The sequence below is a fragment of the Rhea pennata genome, chromosome 10 (assembly GCF_028389875.1).
Source record: "Rhea pennata isolate bPtePen1 chromosome 10, bPtePen1.pri, whole genome shotgun sequence".
Lineage (NCBI taxonomy): Eukaryota > Metazoa > Chordata > Aves > Rheiformes > Rheidae > Rhea > Rhea pennata.
Window position 1 is genome coordinate 144,716 of NC_084672.1, and position 18,766 is coordinate 163,481.

General features: G+C 42.7%; 1 protein-coding gene across 4 annotated transcripts in view; it reads right to left on the reverse strand.

The window, feature by feature from the left end:
* The window catches only part of IQGAP1 (IQ motif containing GTPase activating protein 1), a 76,988-nt gene extending 62,525 nt beyond the window's left edge, over window positions 1-14,463 (reverse strand). The window contains exons 1-2 of one of the 4 annotated variants that reach the window (XM_062584113.1): window positions 14,445-14,463; window positions 11,480-11,579 (exon numbers count right to left, since the gene is read on the reverse strand). In XM_062584113.1, the coding sequence (XP_062440097.1) occupies window positions 11,480-11,544 (65 nt within the window). In that variant the 5' untranslated portion in view covers window positions 11,545-11,579; window positions 14,445-14,463. Of the gene's footprint in view, window positions 1-5,095; window positions 5,243-11,479; window positions 11,580-11,766; window positions 11,786-13,822; window positions 13,960-14,444 lie in introns of those variants that run through there. The other 3 variants (XM_062584109.1, XM_062584111.1, XM_062584112.1) reach the window with 3 other exon arrangements.
* Window positions 14,464-18,766: the final 4,303 nt, after the last annotated feature.

An 18,766-nucleotide genomic window follows, 5' to 3' on the forward strand; every position in this document is an offset into this window, starting at 1 on the left:
ATGTATTTGAAGAAGCCCTTCCTATTGTCCTTGACATCCCTTGCCAGATTTAATTCCAACTGGGCCTTAGCCTTCCTCGCAGCAGCTCTACATACTCTGACTGCATTCCTATAATTCTCCCAAGTAGCCTGTCCCCTCTTCCACATTCTGTGTATTTTCTTCTTCTGTCTGAATTTGGCCAAGAGCTCCTTGCTGACTCATGAAGGTCTCCTGCCCCTTTTGCTGCACTTCTTACTCACAGGGATGCACCGCTCTTGAGCTTGGAGGATATGATGTTTGAATACTAGCCAGTTCTCCTGGACCCCTCTTCCTTCTAGGGCCTTAACCCATGAGACTCCACCAATTAGGTCTCTGAAGAGCCCTAAGTCCGCTCTCCTAAAGTCATTTAGAAGTAGGCCTTCCTTGAGAAGAAAAGAAAAGAGGAGAAATGGGGGGTGGGTGAAAACACATTAGCAAACATCAGGTTTTGTCAAACTTCTTTTTTGAAGTATTGCTCCATTAGCAACAACAAGGAAAAAAAAAGTCACACCTCAATTATTGGCCTGTTTTTTTCTTCCTCGACATAGCATTATCAAGGACTGTGACAAGTTACCCATAGGTCTATTTTAACCAGAGCAGGAATTCAAAGATGACAGAAATGTAACACTGGTCATATATGCGCACATCTTGCTCTTACTCTCGTGAAAAGGCCTGAAGTCTGGCTAATCTTAGCAATTTCATCCTCTGTTTTTGCCCTGACCTGAAGAAAATGTTCTCCTAACCCCCAAACACTGGAAAAGTGGGGAAAAGAAGAAAAAAAAGTCACTTCTCTCTCTCATACTGATTACTGCTAAGCCTGAGAAATTTAACTACTTACTATATAAACTTCCCAGGAAATTTTTGTAAGGGTATCCAATTTAATACACAAAGACAGTAGAACAGCTGCAAAATTTGAGGGGAAAAAATATATATATATATGCACACACACACATATACATACACACATACATATACTGGATATTTATATATATATAAAAGTGTATATATTGTGTGTACAGAGGGAACACCACTCATTTCAGGATTGGATTACCATACAGGATGTTCGAGCACAAAAACGAAATGGAAAGTTTTATGGAAAACACAGAAGCCAAAATTCAAGTGATATTAACATACAAGAAAACCAGTCCTGATCAGCCAAACATTAAGGAGTGCTATATGTTTCATCATCACTAAGCAGTGGGGCAATTTGAGGGAAAATTAACTAGTTGCAGAGGCCAGAAATACTTTTTCTAACATTTGGCTGACCTAGAATTTCAGAACAACGGCTCTTCCTTTTGTACACAGACCTAGCCAGTGATTTTTTTTTCTGCTTCAAGACTGAACTGTTACATGACACACAGTCTTAGTACACACCTGGAGGTCACTTCCCCTGTTCTGGCCCCAAATGCAGCACTTCAGTACTCTAGCGAGTACTCTGCCCAGAAAACAGAAGGAGACAAAGTACTAGCAGTACTGTGATGAAGAACGACCAGCATCACTCACAGCAGAGTCTGGTACTAATGCTGAGTGTTGGCCGAGGCTCAGCTGTCCACAAAATCACTCCTCATTTCACTCATTACACAACTTCAACAATTTCATTAGTAGAGAAGCTGCAGAGAGAACTTCATTGCAAACTTCCGACCCTTTGTTCTGGGACGCTGACTGCAGAATTCAGTACAATGGGACAGTATGCCAGTCTTGTGTGTATTAACTCATTAGTGCCATTGCACTCCTTGCTTTTTTTCTAGTTGTCCCCTAGCAACTACATTAGGGAAGGGTGTTGGCTCCTTATTCAGGAAGGCTGAGTATGCATTATTTCCTGCTGAAGGAGGTCCAGTCATGGAAAGAAGGGGCAAAGAACTTGTTCCTCTTTCCAGAGGCACATGATGATATCCTCCAGTTTTTGAAACTGTGTCTATATCTATATACTATACCAACGTTTCAATTAGCAAAAAGAAGTCTGTCTAAATTTGTGCTCTACTAAAAAAAGCACAAGTGTTAGCATGCTTATACATTTAGAACCTCTTATCCATCTCCCATTCATGACCAAGGAATAGGAATGCTACTTACCAAAAAAAGAAGTTTTAAGATGTGATCTTCATGTGCATGCTCCCACTGTCGGTACAAATACTAGCAACAGGGATATCTTTTTGCCTTGGAAGCAATTATAGGCTATTCACTCATTGCCTTTTGGTGTACCCATATACAGACAAAAAGAGGGAGAAATGCATCTTATATCGCTGGCCTCTCCAAACCTCAGAATACCCAAAATTAAGCAGAAGAGAAAATAAGCAGGGTGCAGTTCGAGTAGAAACACTGAAAAACTTGAAAAGTTATGTCCAGTAGCTTTTTCTTCTGAGTGATTTCATGCAAATTCTTCTAAAGTGCAAGCAACTCCAAGCAGCACTGTACAGCCTACGCAGAAATACAGAGGGTTATCTGAGTATCATTAGAAGAGTGACTGAAAAGCTGCTCAACTACTAACCATCATCTGGAAGCTATGTAAAAGCTGCATGCAGTGGTTAGTGAAACTGCAGACAAATGTCAGAGAGTCTTTTCACAGAGCCATTTGAGCTCTCAGAAGACATCCATAGCACAATGAATAGCAGCACTCTTGTAGAAGGTTAAGAGTCCACTGTTGAGCCCAACAACTTGTGTGTCAACAGAGCAATATTCTAGGTGCCATCTGCTATGGAAAGAGAGGCAAGGGACTACCCTAAAGCCTTTCAGCCTGTTCAAGACAAAGTATGCGTGCTGCCCAAGAGAATGAACTTGTTTATAAATCCGAACTGCATATAGTTCAGGAAAAAGTGATTAACAGTACTCTGTGTAAAAAACACAGCTTAGAAATGCAGATTTTAAACAGAAAGAGCCTTACAATCCATCCCCTTGTTGAAAGTGACATGTTCTTGACCTCAGACAGAGGCTCCTACTCTGAATCCGCCCAGCACTCATAGTCTGATATGGGACTATCAAAACATCCCCTAAGAATATCAGCTGTCCATCTCCTTGATCTTGAGCAGAGGTGAGTAGTACAACAGAGCATGAATTTGGTGATACACCAAGTTCAGGACCTTTCACGTAACACAATACTCCAGGCTGGGACTCTACACATGCTCTTGTGGGAACAGGCCTTTGAGTGATGGCTGGCAGAGCTAATTCCAGAACATCAGTGGCAAAGGCTGAGATCACTGGAGCTGCAATTGTCTCACAGGGAACCAAAACAGTACTTTAAACACAGTTATCTACAGCAAGACTGTAAAGTCCATCTTCAAAGTAACACAGTATAGTATGTCTTGAAATAAACTCCTGTAATCTCAAGCTCTACACTGAACTTACAGCACTATATTTTGCCACTTTATCAGAATAAAAGAAATAGCTTTCTGCTCACTGCATCTTCAAGAAAATGATTCCTGCAGGAATCATTTTTTGGTTACACCCAAATAACAGCTAGTAAAGAATACCGAATCATAACTCCATTCACTCAGTACAGCTACCACCATGTCAAAATAGGCTTCACCTATTCACTCCTTCCTCTCCTCTCACACTGAAACACACCAGGCAAGCTGTCAAAACTACAAAGCAAGTCAGATGACATACCCAGGCAGTTACTACAGCTTAACATTTTCATGCTCGTAGCGAATTTCCATGGGCGGTGGTGATCTTTGGGATTTGTTTCCATTTGCACTGCATTCCCAATTGCATTACAGAAGTTACAAAACAAATCAAAGCCTGTCAACTGGACACCAGAAATAAAGACCTTAAAAAAAAAAATTCTCAACCCTCCCAAACTGCCTTAGAGTAATTCACCTTTCCTCTATGCAACTGCTCCATGCCTACTAACACAAAACCAAGAAAAACAGAAGCATCTGCCAGAACTTTCTGAAGGCTATCCAGTTTAGGACTCTGGCAAACACAGTTGCTGACAATGCTTTCCAACTACCTCAATCATATTTCAACCAGGAAATTAAGACTGGGGAAAAAAAAAAAAAAAAAAAAAAAAAAAAAAAACACATTCCACTTACTTTGGTTTTGTATTTTTTAAAATAATTACTTTCCTCTGGAAAGTAACAAGTGGTTGGTATAATCACTAAAACATCATGATTGCAAACAAATGGAACTTTTCATTAGATTAGGTAACTTCTTGCTCCATCAAATACGCGATACCTATTCATATTTATCTAAGTTATTATACAGAGCACATAGAGAATTAGCTGATGAAATTTTATTTTGTGATAGAAAGTTTTGAATGTCATATTTGTAAGTTTTTATTTGATGTGCCACAATGTATTTGGGAATCACTGCATTACTAAAAATGCATCAAAAATGGGCTTTAGATTTGCCTTTATTAGCTGTTTCTCACGCTCAGAAAGTCCATAGAGCTTAACAAGTAGATTTTGCACTAAAATCCAGGCAACAGTAGTATTAACCCTAGTGAACAAGCCAATGGATTGGTTTTAGTAACCCTAAATCAGACTTAACTGAAGTTATGTGACCAAAGATGTCCATAAGTATCTAGCAAAACCTTCAGAAGTACTTAAGCACACTAACTTCTAACTCCTACAAAAATCAATGAATATAAGCTGTTAACTTGCAAGCATACTTCTTAAATAATACTAGACCTTTATGTACATCTTTGAAGCTGCCACTCTATGTCATTTTTAATGGAAAAAAAAATCTTATTCTTCCCCTCCTGGACTTAAACATCAGCTTTCTTGGCTTCCCCACCACACCAAACTCTGTATCATTTATACAACTCTGAACATAGCATTCCAAGCAAAGACCATATCCTGTACACTGCTGGCTGAGTTTAAGTGAAAAGCAATTAAAGCAAAACTTCTTCTACCCAAATGAAACAAAGTTAGATATCTGTCTCCTGAATCAAAGTTTAAAACACAATTAAAAAAGAAAAAGCAGCAGCTTAAAACAGATCTTATCAATGCAGTATATTTTGTCTTAAGTGTTTTCAATAGACTACAAAGAGCAAAGGCTAGAAAGACAGCTGATCGCTGATAAGATTTAATTTCATATTGGTATACTTAGAAAGAAGAAAAGCTTAGATAATTTTAAGACTTACTTTTAAACTTTTTTAAAGCTGTTAGCCATATACTCTTAAATTTCACTCTGAAACTGACAGCCAGGGCACATGAAGTAGCACTAGAAGTTGAGGCTTCAAGTGAAGTGTACTGCAGTAATTCAAAAAAGGAGCAGCGTTCCTTCATTTCTGTAGACACAGACAACACACAACAAACAGAATCCAATCTTGCTTTTCTATTCTGCCTTTAGCACTCTATCCAGATGCAAAATAAGCCTAGTGCATCCAGACAGGGCAATTATCCTAGTACATTCAGACTGCTGCATAAGCACACAATGTATTCACATATATGCAAATAACTTGTTCAGTTTTGAGAGAGATTCTCTATGTACCAGTACAGGTGAGCCTAATAAGAGCCTTAATATCCCCTCCAGCCAGGAAAAGCCTAGTGTCCTTGTATGACATGCCTACACAGGAAAAGAACCTTCTTTGAAGCCCCCTCTCACACATTAGGCGTATGAAGTGGTCCTTCAGAGCAGCCAGACAAGGAAATTTACTGTAGTACAGAGAAACCTCAGTTATGCACAAAACATTCTCCATACTGAAGCACACTACTGTTTAAGTCAGCACTTGCCCCAGAGCTTAAAAATGACATACAGCATGCAACAGAACAGAAAACAAGGATAAGCACTGGATGAAGAAATTAGTGCATACTCAAAAACATGACTCATTCTATCCTCAGAGCTTTTCCAGGACACAGTAGTGACCATCAATTATCAAAAAGGGGACTATTATAATCCATTAGTCCTATGGATTAAATACAGATGCAAGCTGACCTGTATCATGCAAAACAATATTAACATAACTACAGGACACATTTCATTTCTTCTTTGTGTACAGCTTAACAACTACTGCATTTTCTTCTCATTCTTTTCCTTTTATTTGCAAAGTTGCATATTCACAATAATTTCCTGTGCTTTTGAGGTAATACAATAAATTGCTCATAAATCACTGAAGTACACCATAAACTGTAGTTGGGCTGCATACCTCTGGACATTAGAATGCAAACAAATAGAAATATTTTTAGATCTAAAACAGTCAGATTTGCATAGAGCTGAAAGATGAGCTCAGAAATACAAACGTAAAACAACCCTCAGCCTTCTTCTGATTTGAAGGGCTCTTAAGGTATGTTGTGTGTCATGTTCTCTTGAGATTTACTCTGAAGCAAAGAGACCTAAAACCTTCAGCTGTAACTGTGGTCCACTCCACCAGGCTTCCAGCACTCCAAGCTGGATTCCTTATACTGCTGTTACCATTGTCTTCAGAATCCTCCACAAGGTAGTGAGCTAACTCTACAGCTTCAAAGCTCATTGTAAACTTTCTTAAACTTACTAATTTGCAGATTAACCTAAACGGAATTTAAATCAGAATCCGCACACATCTTGCTTATTTTAGAATGTATTTGCTACAGAATACATGCAACAGAAAGACAAGTCACTCAGAACTGTACAAAAATAGGTGAGGAAAAACTAATTCTGCTTTTCTCAAACCACCTTCCTAGTATAGCTCTCCTGTGGTGTCTCACTGTTTAATGAAGGCTCATAAGCCACATATTCTACCTGAACTGCCTCAACTTTTCAAAATTCAGGTTGATGATCTGAAACAATGCAAAACGCTATCATCTTTCTGAAAACCTCCAATTTGCAATGGAGAAACATCCTGAGACTAATTCACCATGTAAAAGAGTAACTACTGTACTTCTTCCAGAAGATTTAAGCTGCAGTGTAATATTTTAATACTGTATCTGCAGACAAAAGCTCCCTCAACACCGGGTATCTTCACCTTCACAGGCATTGTTGAGCCAGCTTTACAAAGTTATACACAAAATAAGCACGAAGAGAGCTTCTCATTTAGCAATAGCTCTATATTTATTCAATCTTTATGGAAACCAATGCCTTCTATACTTCTCTCTATTCCTTGCTTTTGGTACTCTGTCTCCAGGGAGAGGGGTAAAAAGTTCTCACAGGTTGCTTCTATTTTGGATAAAAATCTTTTTACACTTCTGTGAGCATGCACTGTCACATCATGATAGAATAGGGTATTTCTTTACTCAGTTTCATCTGACCCGCTACAGTTTTTCTGTATAGACTACAGTGATTTGGGAACAGAAAGTAAATATAAATGCAAAAGACAGTTATTCAGGAAGCTATTTTTATTCATGAAACACATATTTGGTCCAAGTATAGTACTGCAACTCCTTCATTCATAATCTTTAGCTTAGCACCAGTGCTTGTCTCAATTTCCTTCATGATTTCAGGCAATGTCTTTGTTGCTTACTGTGTCCCTTTCTTCAAGGGGCAAAACAACCCTTGTCTCAGAAGACTATTGCAAATTATTAGCTGAGGTCAAAAAGTGCTAAAAGTGCTAATTACAATGGAAGAACGCTGACTTCAAGAAAGAATAAAGGCAAAAGAGAGTGGAGTACCATTAAATAACTATAAGCTACTCATATTCAGTTAATGTCTCTGGTATATGCTCCTTAGGAAATAGCTACTCAAAGCAACATTTTGTCAAACATTCAAAGCTGTTGTGCATACACTGTTGTGTTTCAGTTCAGAAACCCTGAGCTTCTACTTTAGCATGAAACTGAACACTAGCCAATTTTCACATTACCCTTTTTTAATATTTAGAGGAAAAAAATAGTTTCTACTTCTAGGTACAGTATCCGTTGGTTACAGGGACAGCAAACCCATGATAATGTTGATGCAATGCAAATTAACATGGCATTCAAATAATTTTAGTTGCCCTTTAGATGCACTCCTGTTCTAGAAACTTCCTATTCTAGTTTGAATATAAGCTACAGTATCTGAGTAGTATATCATGATGTATAGCATATGATAGAAGGGAGGAGAAGGGGATTTGTACTTCAGGTGCTTACTATTCCACACCCAGTGCTGTCAACTTTACAAAACTCACCTTTTCGACTTCCAAAAGAGAATCATCAAATATCTTGCTCTGCTAATAGGTCTTCTTCCTCTTCTTACAGATATAGCTCCCAACTCCCAATCTGAAAATCTCTCACTATGCACAGACGAGGAACTCCCCTATCCATACCCATAGCTCTGAGGCACTGTCATCAATAGCACAAGCAAGATGCTACAGTACTTAGTTCACATGTTACGTATCAATTACCTTACTGGTAAAGAAGTTGAATACAGAGAACCCCAGACCAACAGCATTAACAAAAGCAACTAAAACAGAACTCTAAGAGATCATTACTTTTGAAAGTAAACAAACTCCCTGCCAACAATGTAGCTGAAAGCCCTTTTCTGCCTGTACTTATAGTAAGAGATAAAACAAGCAAACAAAAAAAAGAAAGCTAAAAAGCAAAAGAACAATTTACACACCAGCTGCTTAGTGAGGAAGAAAAGTTAACACGTATAGACCATGAACCCAAGCATTTTTGCTCTCATGAGAGTCTCTAATGATTAAACTAATGAAGTTGCTCTCCTCCTTTTGGTCACTTAATCCTTGTCTTAGCATATCTCAGCAGTCAGAGCACTTGTCTGGTGAGTGGAAGCTCTGCTCAAAGAGGTTCAAATACCATTTCCCAGTCCCCAAACAATGTTTGATTAGTGGCCTGTAAGCTACTTGTACTTACTTGAAAGGGAATTTCTGATTCTCAAAGCTGAAGCTGTGCACAGGAGTTAAAGATTAACTCCTGTTACAGGATACACAGTGATACAAAGGATACAGGTGATACAAAGGCTGTATCACCACTAGTGTTTTAAAGACACAATTCATTCTTCAGAAAACATACTGGCAATTACTAGGCATTGTCTCAAATATCTGAAGACTTGTTTTGAAAACAATGAGGAAACACATCTTGCCTCTGACAAAGAGCAGGGAAATCTAATGCCTAGCCTTGTCAATACTGAGGCAATATTCAGCAGCAAACATGAGGTGGCCAAGAAATTTTATTGTCAAAGATTAGTTACCTAAGACTTGAAATCTCCAGGACTAACTAATAGCTGAATGAATATATTAAACCTGTTGCCACTTTAGACATTTTTGCCCAAACCCTCCTGCAAATTTGAACATAGAATCATAGAATAGAATCATAGAATCAGTAAGGTTGGAAGGGACCTCTGGAGATCACCTAGTCCAACCTCCCTGCTCAGCAGGGTCACCTAGAGCATGTTAGACAGCATTGCGTCCAGGCAGGCCTTGATATTTCATGATATTTCACAGAGTATGAATGCTTCAGAAAGCATTTATTCTGAAGTCAATAACCAAAAGAGTCCATAATAGATGCCTTTGGCCCTTCAAGCACCAAAGGTGACTATAATGGAACTCACTTCTCCCTGCTGCCAAACATTAGATCCTGAAGATTCAAAGGGAAGGAGTGGAGGAGGGAAGGAGGATTCAAAGGAGGATTCTGAGATGAATCTGGATCTTTCTCAGTACTTCAAACCTCATCCAAATCTGTATGAATAGTTATTAGCAGACAGTAACTTCCTTAGTGTCCTCTCTGAGGTGATAGTAGTGACAACTGTTATGAAGCACCTAAGCAGAGGGATTCAGTTTATGGCATAGTTTCTTACCTCCTTCAAAAATATGCTATACATTCTTGGTAATAAAGCATAAGCTATTAGAATTTTGGAATGAAATACTGCAAAAGAGTCCCTTAAGCTCTGCCAACAGCGATTTTGTACAAATGCTCCATTTCCTCCTCCGTAACATCACTTCAGTAAAACATGTCCGTCTTCTTGGGGCAAACTTATAGAAATGCTCAGAAATTTATCATCAGTTAATTAAGAAACAAAATTTTTTGGTTCTTACTCCACATCATCTTTTGAAGGATAAAGGCAGACTCGAGTATTCAGTGAACCTTGACAAAGCATGTTGTTGACTTCTTAGAACTTTTTTAAACACATCCTCCTTATTTTTCTACTGCATCGGAAGTTCTTTTCTGTGGCATACCTCTTGACCAGTTTGCTGGAGTCTAAGCTAATGATCAGTGTCATTACTAATTACAAAACGCAAACAACCCAAACGCAGGCATTATTTTAAAAAGTGTATGTGTGTGACATATCACCTATAACATCACTTCTTCAATCTTATTCTTTAAAGTTTGTCTCTGTTGAAGCTGCTCTGTCGAAGCATGCAAGATTTCAAGTAAAAGCTCAAGTTGTGCTAAGTTGTGAGAAGAGATGACTGCCATGAATGGAAGCACTAAACAAACTAATCCATTTCATTCTTGTTCTTCACTTACAGCATATAAAACTGGTTATCCTCAAAAGATTTAAAACTAGCAACAATAAGAGTTTACACATTCACTTTTAATAATTCCCTTTTCCTGACATAGCAGATATAGGAATCTGCCCCCATACACTGCATGTTCAGATCATACTTTCATCATTGTCTGAATGAAGAAATACAACATGCTTTCACACTGTATAAATATGGAGATAACACAGAAGGAGGAGGGGGCTACATGTATGCTGGAAGACAGGAATAAATTCAAAATTATTTCAATACATTAAACAAAAAGGTCATGAAAAACAGAGTAATATTCAGAGTCAAGTAAGTGGTAATACATTTAAGAAAATGTAATTGGCTGCACAAACATAGAACGAGGAACAAACTTCAGCAGCATACCTTCAAGGAAAAGGATGGCAAGTCAGCAAAACTCTACCACATCATGCCATTATGAAAACAGAGATACCATGCTGGAATGTATGAATAACAGCATACCTAGCAGGATACACGAAATAATCCTTATGCTCTTATCAGCATGTTAATGCCCCAGGTGGAAAACTTCTTCCTGTTTTGGCAGTGCACTTCCAGAAAGACATGGAGTAAGTGGAGAGATGTCAAAACAATCCAGGAACAATGACCTCATCTATTAAATAGGACCCACAGGGAAACATGAAAGAATTGGGTTTTTTTAGTCTAAGAGAAAAGAGCAAGGAAATACGTTGTAACAATTCAGATTTTTAAAAGGCTGCAGTTACAAGAATAACCTGTTTTCCACGTCTGTCAGTAAGAATGCGGTAATACTGCAGCAAGATATACACAAGTTGGATACCAGGGGATCCTTCCAGTGTTAAGAATACTGACGCACCAGAACAATTGCTGAGGAGTAGCTATGGAATCCCTGTCACAGAAGTCCTTAAGAAGGTTTTATGCAAGTGCACCAGGAAAAAGCTAGGCAAAGCTTCATTTCCTCTGTCAGGCAGAAAAGTAGAGGTAGCTGCTAAAGGTCCCTACAAACTTTCTTTTTTCTTTTTTTTTTTTTTTTAATTAATCTATATAGCTGCTCAGAAACACAGTCAAAAAATAAATTACATAGAAATTATTCCATTTACAAAGTATCACAACTCCCTTTAATACATCAGCAGTTTCAAACCCACATAGTCTTACCTCTTGGCTTCCTCCAAATGACAAAGATATTCATAAGCCACGTTCTGGCGCCGTCTTTCATCCATCTCCTCTGCTGTTAACCTCTCATTATCCAGGACAGCTGCAAACAATCAAACAGATTCTCAGGTTCTTGAGGACTGAATTCAACCGAACAGACAAACCAAAATCAGACCCAGCCTTTCCCATAGGAGTTCACTCTTATTTGATTCAGAAAAATGAAGAATCAAATAGACCTGTTCTTCACAAAAAATAGAAAAAGTAAAGTTGAAGTTATCCCATTTCCTTACCCTTCCTCCCTTGTCACATATATTTGTCTCTTTCATTCTTTGATTTCTCCATTTGCTTCTGACTTCTTTTAAAAAAAAATCTTCTACTTTCTTATAAACAGTCCCTTATTTTCTTCTAGCTTTGCCTTTCTCTTCAAGCATCACTGACCATGTCCCTCCCTCTAGCTTCTGATTTTGGTAAATAAAGATTAAAGGACAATAATACATCATCACAATATAAAATCCCTTTTATATAGTTACACTTCATCTTTTAGGGACCCTAAAAGAGTCAGAAATGGTACTCATAATTCTCACATGGAAAGGAACTGTTCAGACCCACAACCTGCACATCATGTTTAGATCAGCCTGAGGATCTGTAAAGGAACATACCCCGAAGTCTTTCAGACTATGTTCAGAATCTCACTGATGCAACCTTTTCTTTTCCACTCTTAGAACTAAATACCTCAACCACGCTCTTAGGGTGTGGGGGGCGGGGGGAAGGGAGGAAGGAGGAGAAAAAAAAAAGCGCATTCTTCAGGTTTCAAGCAGTAGTTTGACAAATAGGAAATGTTTCATACCATCATTAATCAAAGGTTAACTTGCCCCTATAATACCTTCATGAAATAAGTATAGCAAAAAAGGCATCAACTGCAGTACTGGGTATCAAACAAGATTTTGCTTCAAAACGCCACAGGTCTCAGAACTGGCTCAGAGTATCTCAGAAGATTATTATTACTTCAACCTTTCCCAAAGTTACAAGAGCTGAAAGCTGTGACAAATCACTTAGTAAAGCCCACCAGTAGGGAAATTTCTCTCTCCTCTGGACTCTCCCACCTCAATACTTCCTCCTCACTTCAAGCCAACAGCACGGAGCACATGGTCCTTCCTGCAGGTCCCACCTGCCGCAAGCCGCCTGCACGGCGGCCAACACGCAGCCCCACGCTGCCGCCGCTGCGTCCACAAAACGCATCACCGCGGCACTGCAGTCTCTCCCCTTGCTTATTTTTGACGTGACATCAGAGCACAAACTCAAATGTTCGTCGCAAACTCCAAACGCGAGCTTAAACTGGGGCTTCCCTCACAAACCCTATTTCCTAGGGGGTGAATTCCTCCAGTCGCCCACAGGTCTGAACACGTTTCACCCGGGAACCGCAGATGCCTCGGCCCACAGGCACCGCAGGGGAAGAGGAAGGGCCGCCCCGCGGCAGCAGGACGCCCGCGCCCTCCTGGGGCTTCCCTCCTCCGCCGCACCCCCACGCCGGGAGCATCCCCACGCCCCGCCGCGCCGCCCCTCCCGTGGCCGGGGGGGGGGGGGGGATCCACCCCCCGCCGCGCCGCCCCTCCCGTGGCCGGGGGGGGGGGGGGGGAACCACCCCCCGCCGCGCCGCCCCTCCCGTGGCCGGGGGGGGGGGGGGGGAACCACCCCCCGCCGCGCCGCCCCTCCCGTGGCCGGGGGGGGGGGGGGGGGAACCACCCCCCGCCGCGCCGCCCCTCCCGTGGCCGGGGGGGGGGGGGGGGGGGAACCACCCCCCGCCGCGCCGCCCCTCCCGTGGCCGGGGGGGGGGGGGGGGGGAACCACCCCCCGCCGCGCCGCCCCTCCCGTGGCCGGGGGGGGGGGGGGGGATCCACCCCCCGCCGCGCCGCCCCTCCCGTGGCCGGGGGGGGGGGGGATCCACCCCCCGCCGCGCCGCCCCTCCCGGGCGGCCGCGCGCCACCTCCCCGCCGCGCCCGGCCGCGCCCGCCCATCGCGGCGGACATCTTGGGCGCGGCCCGCGCCCCGCGAGGCGGCGGCGCGGGAGCGGTGGCGGCTGCCCCGCGCCTGCTGCCCGCGCTCTTCGCTAGCACCAGGGACGCCGGGCTCGGCGGAGCTCCCGTGCGGGCCGGACCGGCCGCCCCCGCAGCCCTGCCCGCGGACGAAGCCCCGCGGCGCCCTCTGTGCCCGCCGCGTCCCGGCCTCCGCTTTCAGCATCGGCCCCAGGGCACAGACAAGCAGCGCGGGCCGGCGGGGCGTCGCCGGGCAGGATACTCCTTGGCGGCCGCCTGGCTCCGCCGGACGCGGCCGCCGCTCCGTACTCACAGCCGTAGTGGGGCCGGGACATGGCGAGCCCGTCTACCTCCTCGGCCGCCGCCATGGTGCTGCGCTGGGCCGCGGCCGCCCGGAGCTGGGTGCGGGCGCGGCGGTTCCTCTTCCTGCCGCGCCGGGTGTGGCGGAGGAGGAGCCGCCGCTCCGCGCTCGCTCCCCGCCCCACCCCGGCCGCGCCCGGCCGCCTCCGCCGCCGCGGGGGCGAGGCTCCGCCGCGCCCGGCCTTTCCGCGACACAGCTCGGCCTCGGGGCGCCGCCGGGCAGTTTCTCCCGCCCGCCCCAGCCCCGCGGCGCTGGCCGCACTCAGCGCCCGGCTCCGCACCGTCCCGCTTCCCTCAGCCCGGCCGCGCACAGCGCGCCGCCAGCCTCGGGCACAGGGCCCTTCCCCACGCGGGGCGCTGTCATCGCCCGCCCCGCCCCACGCGGGGCGCTGCTGCTGCCCCTCCACCTCCACCTCACGCGAGGCGCTTCCAGCGTCCCCCCCGCACCGCCCCTTCCCGTCACACCGCCCCACGTGAGGCGCTGCCGCCGTCCACCCCCACCTTGCACCGCCCCACGCGCAGCGCTTCCAGCACCCCCCCGCACTGCCCCACGCGGGGCGCTGCACCCCCTGCACCTGGTGCCACCTGCACTCTGTGTCTGTCACACGTGCTGGATCCCGCATCCCGAACACCCAGGGGAGCTCTGACCCTGCCCTGCCCACTGCCTCCGTCCAGCCCCACGCAGGGCCTCACGCAGCTCCCGCAGGGGGGAAGCAGCCAGGCCCAGCCCTTACAGGCGTCCTGCAGCAGTGCACTCCTGCAGCCCTCTGCTCTTGGCAGGCTTCCCAAGCGTGTCCATCCTCCTCTATCACAGACCCCAGCCCTGCTGGACATGGCCATGCCCTTCCTCTCTGCAGCCAGCCCAGCTATGCCGACCACACCACTGTCACTCACCCAAAACACCAGCCGCAAGCTGAAGCAGGCTGCTCCGCAACACCAGCCTGCTGCCAACAGCCACGCGCACCAGCGTGGTCACGGAGCCAGCCATGCCCCAACAGTCCCTTTCTCTTCACATGTGTTAGGCTCTGCTATTACTGTTCTTACAGAACTTGTTCAAGAGTCAGACTGTAGAAGATGCCACTAGATGTCCATTTTGATTTGTCCCATGAATTTTGCTGCCAGGACATAAGCTTACTAAGTAAGAAAAATTAAATATGCCAGTAACATCTTGGGCTGTATTAGGAAGAGCATCACAAGTAGGTCAAGGGAGGTGAAATTCAGGAAATTCCACTTAAACATAAGAAGAAACTTTCTTTTACCGTGGGGGCAGTCAAACACTGGAACAAGTGGCCCAGAGGGGTTGCGGAGTCTCCGTCCTTGGAGATATTCAAAATTCAACTGGACATGGTCCTGGGTGACATGTTCTACCTGATCCTGCTTTAAGCAGGGGGTTTGGACTAGATGATCTCTAGAGATCCCTTCCAATCACAACTTTTCTGTGATTCTTTGAAAAAGTATATTTACATAAAAGTTTAAAAGTGTCTCTGTGAAAGGGAGACTAAGTGAAAAAGGGTTTTGCCAATAGTAAGGGTTAAAAATGCCATGGCTGAACAATTACAGAAGTGATGACAAAGGTGAATGTCAGACATCAATTACAAAACCTTCAACTTTTCTATGAAAGCAGCATTACAAAGTTGTTCTTCACAGGCACTGGAGCAAGCAATATGCCCGGGGAATTACAGAGAAGTCTGATTTTCACTTTCAGGTTCCTAATTTAGTTGAACATAATTACTTTACTGTCTGTAGCACGCTACCTCTAAAAAGCCCCAAAGCTATGGACTATTTTTTAATGAAAAAGATGCCAGCTAGTATGTGGATTAGATAGAAAGAATAATGTTTCCTTGTTTCTGTTTTCCCTCTGTACCTTCTTGATTTTACCCCAAGCTTCCTTCATCTCTTAATCACTCTATTTTTTTTTCTTGGTTGTAATTGTTCTTGCATATATCAGCTAGAATCCATTTGCATCAGGACTGGTGTCTCATAGTGCTGGGTACTGTAGAAAAGTGAAAAAGGAGACAGTTCTTATGTTAGAAAGTTTGTGCTCTTTGTTAGAAAAAGTGTGCTCCAGTATACTAATATAAATGGAACTGTTTATTGTAATTGTACTCTGGAGACTCGTGGGAGGACTTCTTAAGGCAAGATCATTCCTACTAATTTTGAATCAGCTTTAAAATTGAACATGCCACAGTAAGTCAGTAAAGGAAGGAAGGTAGACAGTTGTGAATCTGTGGGGTAAAAAAGGAGAGACTGAATGGCAAGGAACCATTTGCCAGTTCCTCTTGCTGCCAAGAGCCACTTTGCAGTACGAGGGAGGAAAAAAGCAGGAAGAAGCAATCCCTCTCCAGCTAAGCCAGATCCAATCTGTTGGTTGCACATGCACCTGCAGAAGTACATGACTGACAAACAACTCACAGAGATGGAGAAGGATATCACAGTATTAAGTAATTTGTCCATAAAACAACAAATGGAAATCAATGTTAAAGCAACATAGTGAACATTAGCAAAACAGTACTGGCTGTATGTATACAATGACAGGTTCTAATTTACCAGTAGCAGACCCTGGAGCTGAAAACTTCAACTCAGTGCTTAGGAATTTCCAAAGCCAAAGATAATCTTGGAAACTATTAATAGTAGTATCTTGCAGCTAAGATGGTCTAACGATATTCATGTGGTAAAATTACTTGCCTGACCAGTTATATCAGTTGGTCTCCCTGCAGTCATTCTCCCTGCAAGCCTTATTGCATAGTATTAAGAAAGAAAAGCAGTAGTACAGACTACGAAACTTCATTAAGCCAGTGCATTCTGAATTCTGACTGAGCCACTTGAATAGAGATGTACCCACAACGTGAATTATACCTCACCTTCAGTCATCCCTTCTTAAAAAAGGGATATAATCGAACAAAAATAGGTACAGATAAAGGCAACAATGATTATCAGAACTACAGAAAGACTTTAATGTGAGAAGAGACTAACCGAACTTGGACACTCAGTTAACAAGAGAGAAAAGGGGGTTGATAGAGGGGTATAGGACATGAGAAGGAAACTAGGGAATGTTTTCATTCCTTCTGACAAAACACAAGTCTCAAATTTAACCATAAGCACTTTTAATCCAAACAAAAGGAAATGCCTTTTTGTAAAGCATAACACTAAAGTACAGAAATTGATATGACATTATTTTGAAGACCAGAAGAATATACACACTCAAAAAGGAGTTAGATAAATTCAGAGAAGTTCATCAAAGGCTACTAAACAAATAGTTCTAGATGAAAACTCAGGAAGATTACACATCACTGGATATTAGCGTAAGAAGTGTTCTCTTTCTATGCACGCCTTATTTGTGCTCTCTATCTATTAGTATTCTCAACTGATCAATATCAGACACAGGGCCCCAGACTAAAGGGATCTGTGACCTGTGATTTGATTCTGTGAGGCTGTTTTGTTTCTTTTTTTCCTAATGAAAACACACACAGCTAGTCATCCAGAGGAAAAACAAATTTTCCCATTAAGTAATGTTGAAAGAGACAGTAACGAATGTAAGTAGTGGCTATAATGATGATAACAGTAATAATATACGATGCCAACAATTTTGTAAGACCATAACATCTGTCAGCTCTAAGTCAAAATGCTTGATAGCAGTTATAATTCTAACTATTAATATTTATTTACATTACTTAATACGGGACCACTCTGCAGTTATACAATGAGAAGATATTTTAAACAATGTTTATATATAGACTGTGGAGTGCAGAACTGGTTTTGTTCCCCTAAAATCCCAAATAATTTTTGCACAGCCCCATAATCCTAGTGAAAAAAAAAATCATAAACTTAGTATTTTTCTATAGGACCCATTCCAGTAAGAATAAAACATGATTATCACACATTTGTAGTTTCAGTGTTTGTGGTTGGACCTCTTCAAGGTTATAATTGGATGGTTGCTGCTGTAATGGCCCCACTGATCATTGTCTCAAAAATTTCTGGTCTTTGTTACTGTCTCTACTAACTGCTGCTTGTTAAGGTTTGTGTATCTGTCTGTTTAATTTATTACCTCTCCTGTTTCTTGTCTTTTTTTTTTTTTTTAATGTTGAATAGCCACTAGCCAGATAGTCTTACACAAAGCACTACAGAGATACCTATTTTTCTCTAGTTTCACAGTTTTAGTTTGTAATTCTGTACAAAATTTAAGTATTCTTTATTTGGCCTTCACTGCCTAATCACCAGGCTTCCCTGAGAAAACAAGAGCTGCATACTCAATCTTTTATTTAAACCACTACTATTTGTTTCTTTGCAAGTATTCATTGGCCACTTTCTTTATCAAGAAAAAAATATTTCTGTGAATGGTGCTGGAAAAAAAAAAAAAAAAAAAAAAAAGATTACTGGAAGATTCTGAAACTGCCATTCTGCACTCACTTCAAAATAGCCTAGCTGCAGGCCATCCCTGAGGCAGAGAGAATTTTTCATCTCTTCTATCCTCCTCCAAATATTATAGTATATACAACTACTCTGCCTAGCTTTCCAAAAAATCACATAGTCTCTCAGTCCAAAAAAAATATTTTGAAATAATAGCATATTCAAACAACCTTACAGTGAAGGATTTTTCATGTGCATCCTCTTTTCTGCTGAAGTAAAAGCTGCAGTAGAATCTGCTCTAGGGCCCATTTAGCACTAAAAACTCCAAGCTGTCACTTATCCTATGACGCACACAAAACCCTTGGAAAGCTGAGATAACAGACGTCTACTGCCATTCTACACTTAACATACTTCATTCTCATGACTCACTTCATCCCTAACAGTCATTCCTTAACAATGTTCTTTGCAGTTCAAGTATTCATAGACAATTGAGACCTTTCCCTTTAGATCTTTATCCAGAATAGGTTTATTCAGGTCCGTAACAAGATTT